This window comes from Ictalurus furcatus, chromosome 11, assembly GCF_023375685.1.
Source record: "Ictalurus furcatus strain D&B chromosome 11, Billie_1.0, whole genome shotgun sequence".
In the NCBI taxonomy this organism is placed as follows: domain Eukaryota; kingdom Metazoa; phylum Chordata; class Actinopteri; order Siluriformes; family Ictaluridae; genus Ictalurus; species Ictalurus furcatus.
The window spans coordinates 14,885,244-14,900,774 of NC_071265.1; the positions used below are offsets into that span (position 1 = coordinate 14,885,244).

The 15,531-nt window shown below is 38.1% G+C and overlaps 1 protein-coding gene across 5 annotated transcripts in view; it reads left to right on the plus strand.

Moving 5' to 3' along the window:
• The window catches only part of cntn3b (contactin 3b), an 86,347-nt gene extending 73,315 nt beyond the window's left edge, over positions 1-13,032 (plus strand). For 4 of the 5 annotated variants that reach the window (XM_053636001.1, XM_053636002.1, XM_053635999.1 and 1 more), the window contains 6 exons: positions 1,748-1,818; positions 2,725-2,959; positions 3,547-3,656; positions 8,813-8,999; positions 9,158-9,270; positions 11,660-12,402. In XM_053636001.1, the coding sequence (XP_053491976.1) occupies positions 1,748-1,818; positions 2,725-2,959; positions 3,547-3,656; positions 8,813-8,999; positions 9,158-9,270; positions 11,660-12,046 (1,103 nt within the window). In that variant the 3' untranslated portion in view covers positions 12,047-12,402. Of the gene's footprint in view, positions 1-1,747; positions 1,819-2,724; positions 2,960-3,546; positions 3,657-8,812; positions 9,000-9,157; positions 9,271-11,659 lie in introns of all 5 variants that reach the window. The other variant, XM_053636003.1, reaches the window with a different exon arrangement.
• Positions 13,033-15,531: the final 2,499 nt, after the last annotated feature.

Here is a 15,531-nt window from a genome sequence, read left to right on the forward strand (position 1 = left end):
CAGCTCAAACAAAAGTGTAGTTTATAGTTTAATCCATATAAAACTTGGTCGTCAAAATGTTTCAAATTAAGACCCTCTCTGGTCATGTATATAATAATACCAATGAATGGCATTCCATCGTTTCATTTGACTGTATTTACAGTCCAAAAAATGAACTTCATCATTATATACTGTGGTTCCACCAAACTGTCAGACAGTGGTACTGGATTTAATACTGCTCCTCACTCAAGCCAATATTAGACAAGAGAAAACCAAGGTCAGAATCCTGCATAACTAAAACACACCGGTTTGCAAATCCTACACAATAGTCAGAGTAGCACTTAAGTCCACATGAAAAACTGAGGTCTGAATACCAGTATTCACAAGTTTCAGTATTAACACCAAACTATGTGAGTGCAGCTTTGAAGATATGGCCCTTACTGAATAAACTCATATTCAATAGAAAAGGAGGAAACAGATATATGAGAAAGGAAAGACTATCACTTAATGTCATTAAATATCTAGAATTTTTTGCTAAATCTCATGTCCACATTGTCCTCTTGTGATCTCAAAAGAAAGCACCATTCTCACTCACTTTTGTACACACACACACACACACACACACACAGAGAGAGAGAGAGAGAGAGAGAGAGAGACTGCAAGCATCTCATTTCCTCCAGATTTCCAAACATATAATGAGTGTCACTACCAGTCAGCCTTAATACACTTACAGATAACAAACTCACTTAGTGTGTTCCACTTTCCATTCCCAGAAGTAAAACTTTCTTCATGTAAAAGGAAAGATTTGACAATTCAATCTTGCTGCAATCATTCTGAGTGTCAGAACTATTGGCCCAGAGTGATGGCTCAGATTGTTCGACTGGCTTTAACCCTCACCTTCTGTCTACTACAATTATAAAATTGAAAAACCCATAATATATTTTATCATCAACTCAATTTGAGTAATATTTATGGAAATACAAATACCAATATATAAATATTGTTGGAAATAGAAATAAAAAACCCCTTGCAAATGCTTGCAGATCCTGAGTATGATTAGAGATGGAGTGTCACGATTTCAAGGCAGAGACAGATGAAAGTGTAGATTTACTTCAATTAATAGCACAACCAACACAAAACAAGAACTATGAATCGGCAGCAAAAGACTAAAGCAAATACTAAATATATACCAAAGACCTTAAACACAGCAACATAGAAAAACGCAAAGAAAGACAAACATAAGACTAGGAGTACATTGCAAACTGTGGCTTTATACACATGAGTGCTCGTATACATTCTTTGGAGGATGTTATGGGAACTAAAACCACTGTGTCACATTTACAAAGACCAATTACTATACTTTCATCTTCTTACTCTCAGGTCAAATGACCTGAACATAACATCTGTATTATAAATGTGATTTGTTTCATGTCTATTAAAAACTAATTGAGCTTAATGAGCACTTAATGTTTTATGTTAGACAAATCATGTTAAGCATCATATTTAGACGTAAGCAAAACATATAGTTTAAATGTATGACATTTATACATAGAGGATATGAAATTTCACGTAACACAGCTGTGCACAGCTGAATAATAATTTTTACAAGGAAATGAAATAATCAATTATTAATCTCAGGTCATATATTCTATCAGTGTTTAGATCTTACATGTCAGATGAGTTAAGTCAATGAATTACACTATAATGAGATTTGCCCAAAGGACTTCCTATGTTATTTATTTATTTACTTATTTATTTTGCCCTGCAGTTCCTGATACAGCTCCCACTGATGTAGGAGGAGGGGGAGGCACCAAGTCAGAATTAGTGATAACATGGGAGGTAAGTCGTTTATCAGATTTTACCGTCTCCCTCCCGCAATGGCTAGTCTTGGGTTTTTTGCTTAATTGTGTGGAATTGAATGGAGCCATTTTATGAGCTCTGCTACGCACGAAACACTTCTCTCTCTGGACAGGTTTTTTGGTTTCATTTCCTCCACTCCAAATGGGATTCAACTAAAGGGCCAGAAGGTTCCTTTGACGTTTTCGTCTCCCATAAATGGTTCTCAGTGTGCTGCTGAAATCCCGATACAGAGGGAAGGAGCACTGGGAATGTAAAAGTCCTCTATTTCATTACCAAAGGACATCAGGGAAAGCTGCAATAATGCTTTGTCTAAGGGCAGCGTCTAAAGAGTCCTGTAACACAGGTCTAATTGAATGCATAAAATGTTAATGTGTAAAACATTTAAAGCCCAATTAAAATCATGTTGATGTAGGAAACTGTTGGTGCAGTAAGTTCAGCAAGGTAAGGCTATATGGCACAGTGGACAGTTATTTCTCTGCAGGAATATTCATATTTAACTTATGTTTCTTGCTAAAAACCCCAAGATGTCGACACATTTTACTGACGATATTAAATCTTATTCTCCCCATTTTTTTTATAGTTGGAGAATATAATGACTGTTCTGAGTGCCATTGCAATGAATTCCACAGTTTTGTTTTTACCAATTCTCACAGTGACAAGACATATAGTGCAACTTCACCAGATTTACAACTTCAGAATAAGGCAGGAATGTTTGTTTCAGCTTTGTTTGATGTGGTGTAGGATTTTAAAAACTACTGGGGGAGAAACAGCGGTGTTACAGCAGTACATGTTATAACTGACTCATGTTCTTCTGAAGTGTGGGGCGGCCGGCGTGTTGCTCTCGATGTGTTTTAATATCACTACAGTCTTATGTTCCACCCCCAGCCAGTCCCAGAGGAGCTACAGAATGGAGAAGGCTTTGGTTACATCATCGCCTTCCGACCAATGGGCACAGTCACCTGGACCCGGGCAGTGATATCCTCACCCATTGTGGCACGATATGTTTTCCGCAATGACACAATACCACCTTTCTCGCCCTTTGACGTCAAAGTGGGTGCTTTTAATAACCGTGGGGAAGGACCCTTCAGCTCCATTGTCAATGTGTTCTCAGCAGAGGAAGGTTAGCGTAATCCTATGTACACACTGTCATTCATTTATGAAGATTACCATGCATCCGGCTTATTTTGAGTATGTATTTGTAGTAACTGATCGTAACTTGATGTGTTGTAATCTTGAAGACATTTTATTATGCACATCTTCAAAACTATATCACAAGTCTTGTCTCCTCGAGTTACTACTTCTAGACACAGCACTGGTGCCTACACTCCCAAACTCAACCACCCTCCACTCTGTGCCTCACACACAGGCATGACCTTGAATAGTAATGATGAACTAAGTTGATTTAGACAGCTCTTCCCCACACATACACTCCTGCAGCAAGGGCGTCAACCCGATATTAGTTATTACGGCAATAGATTACGGCAAATCCTGCCCGACATTTACGGGCCTGTCTGTGAGCTACAGTGTTAATTGAATTTGCTCAGCAGATTGTCTTCCTCCCTGCCAGTCACAGATCCCATTAAAATGAAGTGGGGGTTCTCTCAGGTGTGTCTAGGGGGTTTATTCTCAGGCGTTAATACAATTCTGCATGTGAAGTTACAGAATAAGAGAACAAAAACCTTTCTGGTCTTTCCACTATATTTGCAGTGCCGAGCATAGCACCTGAGAGAGTTGTGGCTAGAAGCCTCTCGGCCTCCGACATCGAAGTCAGCTGGGAAGCAGTACAGTCGAGTCCTGAGAGAGTGCTCGGCTATGAGGTACAGTGCTTCTGATATGAATCTTTAATAGTCGGTCTAGCTTGGTAGGTTTAGCCCTTCGCTTTTTAGTCAAAATAACCTATTTTCCTTTTTTGTACTTTTAGTGGAACAATTAGAAAAATTATTTCACCATCTTTAAATGTTCTTCTAGATTAAATTTATTGTCTTTGTAAATATGAACAAAAGTGGACTGGTGTAAAGTGTTGTAGATACTGTGAATCCGGAAAGAATTCACAGCACTTCACTGTTTTCCACATTTTGTTATGGTACAGCCTTATTCCAAAATGGATTAAATTCATTATTTTCCTTAAATTTCTACAAGCAATACCCCATAATGACAACATGAATGAAGTTTGTTTGAAATCTTTGCAAAGTTATTAAAAATAAAAAACAAAAAAAGCACATGTACATAAGTATTCACAGCCTTTGCCATGACACTCAAAATTGAGCTTAGGTGCATCCTGTTTCCACTGATCATCCTTGAGATGTTTCTACAACTTGAGTGGAGTCCACCTGTGGTAAATTCAGTTGATTGGACATGATTTGGAAAGGCACACACCTGTCTATATAAGGTCCCACAGTTAACAATGCATGTCAGAGCACAAACCCAGCCATGAAGTCCAAGGAATTGTCTGTAGACCTCCGAGACAGGATTGTATCGAGGCACAGATCTGGGGAAGGGTACAGAAACATTTCTGCAGCATTGAAGGTCCCAATGAGCACAGTGGCCTCCATCATCCGTAAATGGAAGAAGTTTGGAACCAGCAGGACTCTTCCTAGAGCTGGCCGCCCGGCCAAACTGAGCGATCGGGGGAGAAGGGCCTCAGTCGGGGAGGTGACCAAAAACCCGATGGTCACTCTGACAGACCTCCAGCGTGTATCTGTGGAGAGAGGAGAACCTTCCAGAAGAACAACCATCTCTGCAGCACTCCACCAATCAGGCCTGTATGGTAGAGTGGCCATACGGAAGCCACAGCCCGCCTGGAGTTTGCCAAAAGGCACCTGAAGGACTCTCAGACCAACACCAAGACAAATATTGAACTCTTTGGCCTGAATGGCAAGCGTCATGTCTGCAGGAAACCAGGCACCAGTCATCACCTGGCCAATACCATCCCTACAGTGAAGCATGGTGGTATCAGCATCATGCTGTGGGGATGTTTTTCAGCGGCAGGAACTGGGAGACTAGTCAGGATTGAGGAAAAGATGAATGCAGCAATGTACGGAGACATCCTTGATGAAAACCTGCTCCAGAGCGCTCTGGACCTCAGACTGGGGCGAAGGTTCATCTTCCAACAGGACAGTGACCCTAAGCACACAGCCAAGATAACAAAGGAGTGGCTACAGGACAACTCTGTGAATGTCCTTGAGTGACCCAGCCAGAGCCCAGACTTGAACCCGAATGAACATCTCTGGAGAGATCTGAAAATGGCTGTGCACCGACATTCCCCATCCAACCTGATGGAGCTTGAGAGGTCCTGCAAAGAAGAATGGGTGAAACTGCCCAAAAATAGGTGTGCCAAGCTTGTAGCATCATACTCAAAAAGACTTGTAATTGGTAATTGGTAATTGGTGCCAAAGGTGCTTCAGCAAAGTATTGAGCAAAGGCTGTGAATACTTATGTACATGTGCTTTTTTTATTTTTTATTTTTAATAAATTTGCAAAGATTTCAAACAAACTTCTTTCACATTGTCATTATGGGGTATTGTTTGTAGAATTTTGAGGAAAATAATGAATTGAATCCATTTTGGAATAAGGCTGTAACATAACAAAATGTGGAAAAAGTGAAGCGCTGTGAATCCTTTTCGGATGCACTGTATGTTTGACCATGTGCTGTGCTGTGCTGTGTGTGTGTGTGTGTGTGTGTGTGTGTGTGTGTGGTGTCCTGCAATGGACTGGTATCCTGTTAAAAGTGTTATCCTGCCTTGTGGCAAGTGTTCCCAGGATACATACTGGATATAAACCACAACCCTGACCAGGATAAAGTGATTACTAAATAAAGCCAGTTTTACACTGTATGAGCTTTGGCTCAATTTTGCTATCACAGACAAGAATTGTGCATCGTAAAAAAAGAATTCTTGCTTGTGAGTTGAGATTGGTGGTCTTAGAATGCATAATGTGATGGGCTCACTGGTGGCCAATTTAGTGCTGTTGCAACCAAAGATCACAAAGACAACAAATTTCTAGCAGTGTCATCAGTTGTTTAACTAAAATCTGAATGTGAATGCTGCTACAACGCTCATATAAAAGCCACCAATAGGATGAGGATGGCCCAGGATGATGCGAAATTCGAGAGACAGCTATGATATGAAAATATGAACAAAACATGTTAACAGACAGAAAAATATCCTCAAGCTTGGTGCAAAGAATGTCTCTGTTTATGCAACCCCATTTTCTACATGAACCTGGATTGGCTGATTGATGATGGATGCAGAACATGGTAATGCTCTTTAAGCGCAGGTCTATTGTTAGAGGATATTCCTCATATAATCTGTTATAGAATTTAGCCAAGATTTGTTTACAATGTGACAAACAATAATAGCCTAAAAGACTGCTGAAATCAAACAGTGCAAAGCCAGCTTAAGAATGAATGAATGAATGCATGGTATAACAAAAAAAGAGAGAGAAGGCATGGGTCAATTAGATAGCCATTGCTTAGTAGTGTAGCATTACATGAGGGTCAACCAATTAGTTCATCATCTATACTATGACTTGAACTCTCCTATATATGCTGGAAGTACTAATTATTGAATGTCCTAAATTATTATAGACAGTTCATATCAGCATCCAACAAGATTTCATTGAACCAGCTCTAATGCAATAATATAGCGCTCTCAGACATTTAACACACACACACACACACACACACACACACACACACACACACACACACACACACACTCAGGTAACAAGCTTATCAAATGACTTACTGCAATGTTCAGTCACTTGTGATTTTTTGCACATTATGGAAACATGTAATGAAGGAAATCCTTTGCAAGCTGTACTAGTTGAATGAAATCTTTGATCTCAGCAAAGGAAAATTGAGGTGCTGCTACTGTTACTGAGAGGGATACATACTGTATATACATCATACATAACTACGTGCACTGAGTAAACCCCATGAGAATGAAAATTGTCTATGCATCCTAGGGTAAAGATAAAGACCTTATTGTATCTGCATATAGTATTTCAAAGTGGTTTGATATTTTGTTGGACTTAAACATTTGACAATTTCATTTAAATGTTTTCAGTGTTCGAGTTTTGCTGTCTTGGCACTCTGCAAATATCATGTTTTGTAAGGAGCCAGTTTAACCAACTCAATAGTGAATGCAGGCAGTCTGGCTAAAAGGTGTCTAAAACCTCGGTAGCTAAGTATGAGTACCTCACACATTTAATCTCAGGCTTTGATTTTTTTTTAATCTCTACATGCAATAGCAAATTAGTCATAAACCTAATTAGTTCTCCAAGATGTATCTGCACTGTTTAATCATCAAAACAGAGAAGAGCACTTACATAATCTGAACACATGGACAAGTTATAAAAATGTTTAAATAATGGAATCTCAAAAATGTAGCCAGGAGAACATAACAGTGTGAATAAATCATCAATTATTTCCCTACTGATGTTAGCTTGAACAGGGATCAGTCAAGTGAAGAGATGATGATGAGGCTTGTGTTTAAATACCGCGAGTGACTTTTACGTCAAGTGATGAGACAGACACTGATGTGGATATTGCTGATAATTATAGTGAGAATTCATTTCATGTTACAAGTCTTAAAATTTGGCAGTATTGTTGTTTTTCCATATGTCAGTTAGATTACAAATATAGCGGTGGGCGGCACATTTGTTTCTGTAGCCTGTTTGTTCAGGATAATATTAACTCAAGTGAAGATCATCCCATCATCGATCATTTAGAGTCGACAACGGATGTTTTCCTTGTCCGTTATAATTTGTATACAGTGTGTCCCCAAATACTATATAACATTCTGATATAGAAAATGATTTGCCCTTATGAATAGTTGTCAGGCTATCACACATATAGGATGATTGCTCAGTCAGTACATCCACATGTAATGTTAATGGTTCCTCAATGAGCAGTCCTTGGTAAGCTGTAGCAGCAGTGATTTCTAAAGGTGTCTGAATTTGTCTCCTGATATCATTCTTTGGAGTTATGATCCTTTCTTTATTCTGTCTTCTCTTCTGCTATCCTTTATTAGTTACAGTCCCAAACATCTAATGTACTGTTAAAGAACACTCAGCTTTCTAATCTATCGATCATAACTTCCTGGCAAGCATGTAGGGAGAAAAAAAAAAACAACATTATAATTAACTCCATTTTTTATACAAGAATTGCGGTCACGTCACACATTGCTGTCATATAATGTTCCAAAAGATCCTCAGTGAATAAAAAAAGGTAAGCTAATTTAGGAAGGAAGTCCTCTGGGCAAATCTCATTATAGTGTAATTATTCATTGACTTAACTCATCTGACATGTAAGATCTAAACACTGATAGAATATATGACCTGGGATTAATAATTGATTATTTCATTTCCTTGTAAAAATTATTATTCAGCTGTGCACAGCTAAGTGTTAAGCGAAATTTCATATCCTCTAGAAAATCAATGAAACACCCTTTCACCAGGAATCCACATTCCCTGCAGCTATCAATATACTGTAATGTGTTCACCCAGCAGCGTACTGTAGGAAGGATGTCAATGAGAATTCAATTGATTATTGATTCTGATGTGATGGCTTAATATAATTAGAATGATGCCATGTGAGCTTAGTGACCAGGTATTGATCCACTTCAGTGAAATATAATAAGCAGCATTCCCTTAACATCCGTTTCGACCAGTAACCGATTATAGATCTCAGTAGAATGGCATACAGTAAATCAGATCGGAGTCATGGATCAATATCTTTATTGGCAGTGTCTTAATTTAAAAGTTTTATTTAGAACTCATTCAAACGTTTGTTTGTTTTTTTCAGCTGCATTAACATATATTGAAAAAGAAACATTTCTCTAAGCTTCCTTCACACATGGAAAGTAATTTCATTCTCAATTTACCATGAACCATTTGTATCACTTGTCTCTTGATTGTATTCAATCTCATCTGTGATCTCATCTTTTATCTGTGCTCTTTCTCTTGTATCCAGGTGGTGTACTGGGAAGACAACACTAAGCCGGAAACTGTAGGTAAAGTGAGAATCAGCAACAACTCCACTGCGGTCAATGTTAGCGGTCTTCAGGGCAACACGCTATACTATTTAGGTGTGTGTGCCTTCAATACTGCAGGAAGCAGCCCTCAGTCTCTGCCTGTTAATGCTACCACTAAGAAACCACGTGAGTATCCTACTAGGGTTACTTAGACTTTGGTTACGAGAACTGCTATCTCTGCAAGCCCGCCTTAATAGTGACAGTAAGAGTATAGTTATGAAATAGCAGAGACTAAAAGAATCACAATTTGCTTCTGTGTTGCTATATTTCATTCATTCCTTCAGCTCCTGGGCAGCCACCGCAAAACGTGGAGTGGACTCTGATAGGCTCGCAGCTCACACTGCAGTGGGACCCAGTCATAGCTCTGGATACTGAGTCTGAGGTCATTGGATATGTGGTAGGTGTCAGGATAATGGATACATTTTATGAAATGATAAAAACAAATATCAATATAACTATCACAGCTATTTTAAAGTTCAATAACCAACATGACATTGTATTAGCAACTAGAAGAGCGACAAAGCCTTAAAAATAAATATCCAGACCTGTTCAGTGATATTTATTCATTTTGGGAGTAACTATGTACCATGAGCAGCTCATCTGAACCTATATAAATGTTTACTCAGTAGCTAAAGCACACCCAAAACCAAATACCGTCTTAATTCAGGCTACAGTATCCCTGCAGACACAGTGTTCTTACTTAACATAAGGCACATTTCGACACTGTGTTTGTGACATCTGCTAGCCTGGGGCTAATTTATTAAATGACTCTGTTGAGAAGCAAATCACTCACAATTTCTACAGTCTTGTTTGTGACGTCTGTAGCTAGACGTGGGTGGAATTTTCCCCTGCAAATAAGATGACACTTGTTTGTGTGTAAGGAAACTTGAAGATGTGAAAATTAAAGGGTGTCATCGTTTCAAATATTTGCAAACATCTCTCGTCTTCAGAATTTCTCTGAATACAGCCACACTTCAGATGCCAAACTTACAGTATGACACACTTCCTGTGTGTGTGTGCATAATGTTGGTTATGGGTACTGTCCAAAAACTGCATGTGATAGAGGAGACCAAACTGGAGGGCAGGAATTGGCCATGACCATGTCAACACTGATGATCCTTTGTGGCTGTTGTGCGATTAAGGAGAATGAGCTAGCTAGTAGCAGTGAACTACAGTGAGTAGTAGATCAGAATTCAGAACTTAGCCTGAGTATAGAAGATGAAAGGCAACATTGTTTGGCACCAGCAAAGCCACTATTTTCTTTTGGAGAGAGCGATGGTTTCACTTAAAAGCAATGCAACCTCTAGGTACCTTGCGACATCAATCAAATTCAACTTTAAGCCTGTTTACAGCTGACCTTTCAAAGCTCGATCAGTGCGATAATCTGCTGTGTGTGATGTGTGGCCAGTAGCTTTGCTCCAAGATGTCAGTGACACACTGACACATTGTCCTAAAGGTGTTGTCATTTTTGTCTTGCATTGTGATACATTTTTGTAAAACTGCATCCAAATAAACTGTCTTATGGATGGTGCATCTTGATGCCATAGCATCTCTCCAGTCTTGAAGTGGGCAAAGTGGTTATGATCTGTAGCAAGCCATAGGCTTGCTGTGTAAACAAAGATTTTACACTGTGTTGTATATTTTGTGTTCTTTATAATGTATACATTATTACTGAAGGTATTCACTGGACTTTCCTTGTAGTTCAAAGATCATAATTATATCAATATGCACTTATCGCACTTTCAAATTAATTATGTTGCATTTATTTACATATTAAGTAGAAACCATTCATATAAAGCAAAGTAAATCATTGGTCATTAACTGGCAGACCACATTGTATTGCAGAGGACTTACAAAACTGTCAGAGAGCCAATTAATGTAAAAAAAGCTGGCCATATTTCTGTGACTCTAAACATGAACCAGCTTGGCTTCTGTAACAGATCTTCTGTTATGGTTTGTCCAGTCACCTGCATTTTATGTGATTTATTTAGCTGAAGGCAGCTCATCAGACCAGAGATAAAGTCCAATGCTAGAAACATTACCTCAGCAAGAGCAGAGTTTTCACAGACTTTCATAGCATTTTATGTCACATAGCCTTTCTGGTCTGATTATCAAACTAAGGACATGTTTTTGTTTTTTTTTTATTGTTGTTCTTTTTTTTTTAAAAAAAAAAAAACAAAACAAAACAAATCACAGAGAAACAGTGAAACAGTGTTTAAAGACAACTGGACAGAGAAGTATACCTTAATTCTCTCCTCATCAAATTCAAAACAGAGATATTTTATCTTTTCAGAGTCCATGGCCCTAGTCAAAAGTGGTAACATGAAGTACGACTATGAAACCAGATATAACCATTTCAAAATGTCTTAATTTTAGCCATAAATAATAATTAATGGTTACGCATTAAAATGCAACTGTTGTCACAATTCAGTCCTGTTAGTTGCTTATCCAGATCATTATAGGCAATGAATTTATATTGCTAGACCTGTATACATTTTAAATACCTGTGAGGTATTTGATAGTACACTTTGGACAATTGTGTGTGTGTGTGTGTGTGTGTGTGTGTGTCAGAGGACCATCTAGAATCTAGTGGGTTTTTTTTTTTTTTGTCATTATTCACATTTCAAACTGCCACATGTGGGTTCTCATATGGTTCATTCATTCACAAGTGTCCAGTCTGATTTCTTAATGCCACCTCATGCTGCATAATTTAATAATAATTCTTTCCTGTTGTTTGTATTTGTGACATTTCAGTTCAGTAAGTGCTGTTTTTTCACTGCCTACAGGTAATATACAGGCGCCACCACAATAATGAAATATACACAATCACCACCAACAAAACCACAGTGGAGCTGACGCTCTCTCCCCATGATAACTACGTCATTCAGATTAAGAGCCTGAGCAAGGGTGGCCTTGGAGAAGGAAGTGAACCCATCCATATTCACCAACATAGTAAGTCCTGTTTTCTTTTTCCCCATTCTGACTCCCTTCATAGGCTTCTGATGGCTATTCAATCATCCAAGGAGCACAGAAATTATAAGTCACTTTGCTCTCCATCCATGGATAATAGACTTTTCCCTCCTTTTTGTACCTCACTGGAGCTCTCGACCTTTTTAGGAATTCACATTCCGACCACCATCAATCTCTGTCAGCTCCATATTGTTCATTGTTGACAGCCTAGCAAAGCGGCATGTGAAACAGCAGAGCGGTTTCATCCTCCTTTGATCAAATTAAAAACATGTTGTTTTTTCTGTACCTCCTTCTTCACTGAGGCTTTTCATCACTAAGTACTTTGCTATTGAAAGCTATTAATAATGAAGAACTAGAGAGCATTCTCTTCTCAGGTGTATTATCTTCTTTTTAATTTGGCACAAAAAATGTCCTTTAATTGCTGTGATTTATTGTGTTTTATCCTCTATATAATTTGATCTATTTTTATTATATTTTAGGTATGGGAGCACAAGGGTCTGGTATAGGAAGACTAGACACCCTCACACTCTCTCAGCTCCTCATAACTGCACTGGTGGCCCTTAACGCCTTCTGAAGGTTTTTCCCTTGTGAACAGTATCTCCACCTGACACCAATCTCTTTCACTCGCTTTCTCTTTCTGTCTCTTTCTCTCTCACACACACACAGATACACACACTTCATGCTCTTAACCCATGCCTTGTTATTGCCACCCATCTCTGTCTGGCTTAATAGGATTGCCCCATATATGCATGTCACTGACACTGCAGGATATTGGAATGTCAAACAAATAATGAAAGGATTTGTCAATATGGAAACGTCAGAATAACGCAGAAAAATGATCACCACTGCTAGAATGACGATGTAATTGTTGTGCATGATCATACAGGAGATGACCGATTTGAGTTGGATGGCACAAAATACTTTACATTCTCTTTCTCTCTATTTTTTTTGGCTTCTTTTATGTTAACCTCCTCCACATTTTGGTTCTTGAAAGCAATCAATGCCTTAAGGCCATTTACATACCAAAGTAAACAACAAAATAGATCTGAGAGTGTTGTTTCAACCTCTAATCTAATACACAGTTTTCAGGCATCAGGGTCATCTGTGGTTATATTCTACTAAGAATAATTCGATTGTTCTCTTGAAAATGTAAATGTATCTGGCTACATTCTGATGAGATTTTGTTTTGTTCAAGGCAGAAATTACATGTATTGTTATATATATATATATATATATATATATATATATATATATATATATATATATATATATATACATACACACACACACACACGCACACATAAAACTTGGTCACAGTCTTAATGTAAAAACTCTCAGTAGGCTCTCCTTCTTAGTGCTCCTTCTTAGTTAATCTGTAGCAAGAACCACAGCTGTAACTGAGTGACGCTCTTAAAAGAAGCCCTGTAGAAAACATTGATGATAGATGTCACCTTAAACTTTAGATCTGTTTTGCGTTCTCCTTTCTATGTTACTATTTGTGTGATGGAGCCATGGATCTTTGGGAAGCCAGGTTAGAAAGCAGTCCTATTATCTTTTAATGATCCTTCTTTTTATCCAACATCCCACACATTCCCATTACTCCATTGTGGAATGTTATTAACGCTCTAAGAGATATGTCAGTTATTGAGCAAGAGAAACTGCTCCTCTGGCTCTTTGATGGGATATAGTATTTTGTTCTTTTCCTCATGCTTGTTAAATAATAGATGGCTCATGCATTAGGCATTCTGCAGAGTTAAGGCCAGAATATGCGATATACTTGTTAAGTGGCAATGTAGGCTTCACAAGCAATTTCCTCTCCAGCTTTATATGTGTTTTCCAACCTGGGACTCAAAAGTGGGTTAATGAAATTGGCATCCTATTGGTTCAGTCCTGTATGAGAGCATTGAATAAACCTAGTGCCTTGAAGAATGCCAACCTATTGAATTTCCTGCAAGAAGGGACAGATCCACAAATTCTTTAGTCCTATATTTGGTAAATCAGCTTGCAGCAAAGTTCAAGACTAAGTGGCAAGGCGTGGTTTGGTGTGAATTGGATTGATTAAACATTTTATAGCTCTGAAGGCATTTTTGGTGGATGTCAGGGAGGTAAAAGCCATACAAAGGCCGAGACTGAGCAAAAAGCCTACACCGAGATTTGCCACATATTCTGAGGTCATCTGAGGGTGAAAGCACATGTCCATGTCCAAAAGAGTATACTGATTTTATAATCATGGTACTCTGGGGGTAATACAGATGAATCCTCTGCCAAAATAAGAAACAGTTAGTGCAAAATGTATGGGTGTAATGGGTGTTTGTTTGTTTTTTATTACAGTCCTTATGATAGTTCTGTAAGGATGTTTTTACTAAAACAGTATTTGTTAATATTGAGTGGTTCATCAATAATTTAAGAATTTGTAGGCTTATATGGACATCAGCACAGTGGTGTAGCAGGTACACTGTAAAAATTATATCTTAACAAGTGCAAATATCTTGAATACGGGCAAATTTATCTAATAGTGCAACAATAGTAATTATCTAATTATGAGATTATTAAAAATGAAATAAAAGATTAAATAGGTTGTATTTTGAGCTTTACATTTTCTTATTCTATTGGCAGATCATTTTGTCTTTCTAGAAATAAATACTTAAAATTAGAAAGAAAAAAAAGAACAAAAGAACAAGCTAATCTGAAGCTTGAAATTAGTAAAATATGGTTGTAAATAGGTTTAATAATCTTAGAGTTGGTTAATTATAATCTTAGCAAAGAAAATGCTAAATACATTTGACCATATTCAAGATATTTTCACTTGCTAAAATGTTATTTTTTGGAATGCAGTGTTGCTGACTCACAACTCAAGGGTCCCTGGTTCAATTATCAGTTTGAGTTGCTGTCTGTGTCGAGTTCTTTATATGCTCCCCATCTTTGCATGGTTAATTTTTCAGGATCTCCATTTTCCTCCCACTTCCCAAAATATGTCATTAGGTGAACTGGTAGATAAATTTGTAATGGTAAATTGCCCCCTAGGAGAGAATAAGTATGGAAATATGTAGGTGTGGTGTTCTGCAACAGGTTGGTGTCCCATCCAAGGTGTATTCCAACCTCGCACCTAGTGTTCCCGGGATAGGCTCTGGATTCACCGTAAGCTTGACCCGATTGAAAGAGTTACTGAAAATGAATATATATATATATATATATATATATATATATATATATATATATATATGTATAAGGTCAAAATTATACATACAGGGTCAAAAATATACATACAGCACACCTAATATTTAGTTGAATGTCCCTTATCAAGTTTCACCTCGAGCAGACACTTTTGGTAGCCATCAACCAGCTTCTGGCAGAATTCTGTTTGGATATTTGACCACTCTTCTTGGCAGGATTGGTAAAGTTAAATGACATTTGTTAGTTTCCTTTTCTTGACTCGACTTTTAAGCATAGTCGCAAATTTTTGATAGGGTTGAGATCAGGACTTTGGGAAGGCCATTCCAAAAGCTTAATGTTAGCCTGCTTTATCCATTCCACAACCAGCTTTGATGTTTGTTTGGGGGTCATTGTCCTGTTGAAACACCCAATTGTGTCCAAGTCCATCCGAACTGTCACCCTCAGCAGCAGGTGACAGTTTGCGTCTTCTTCCAGACCTTGGCAAAGTGGCTACACTTCCCAATAACTTGTACTT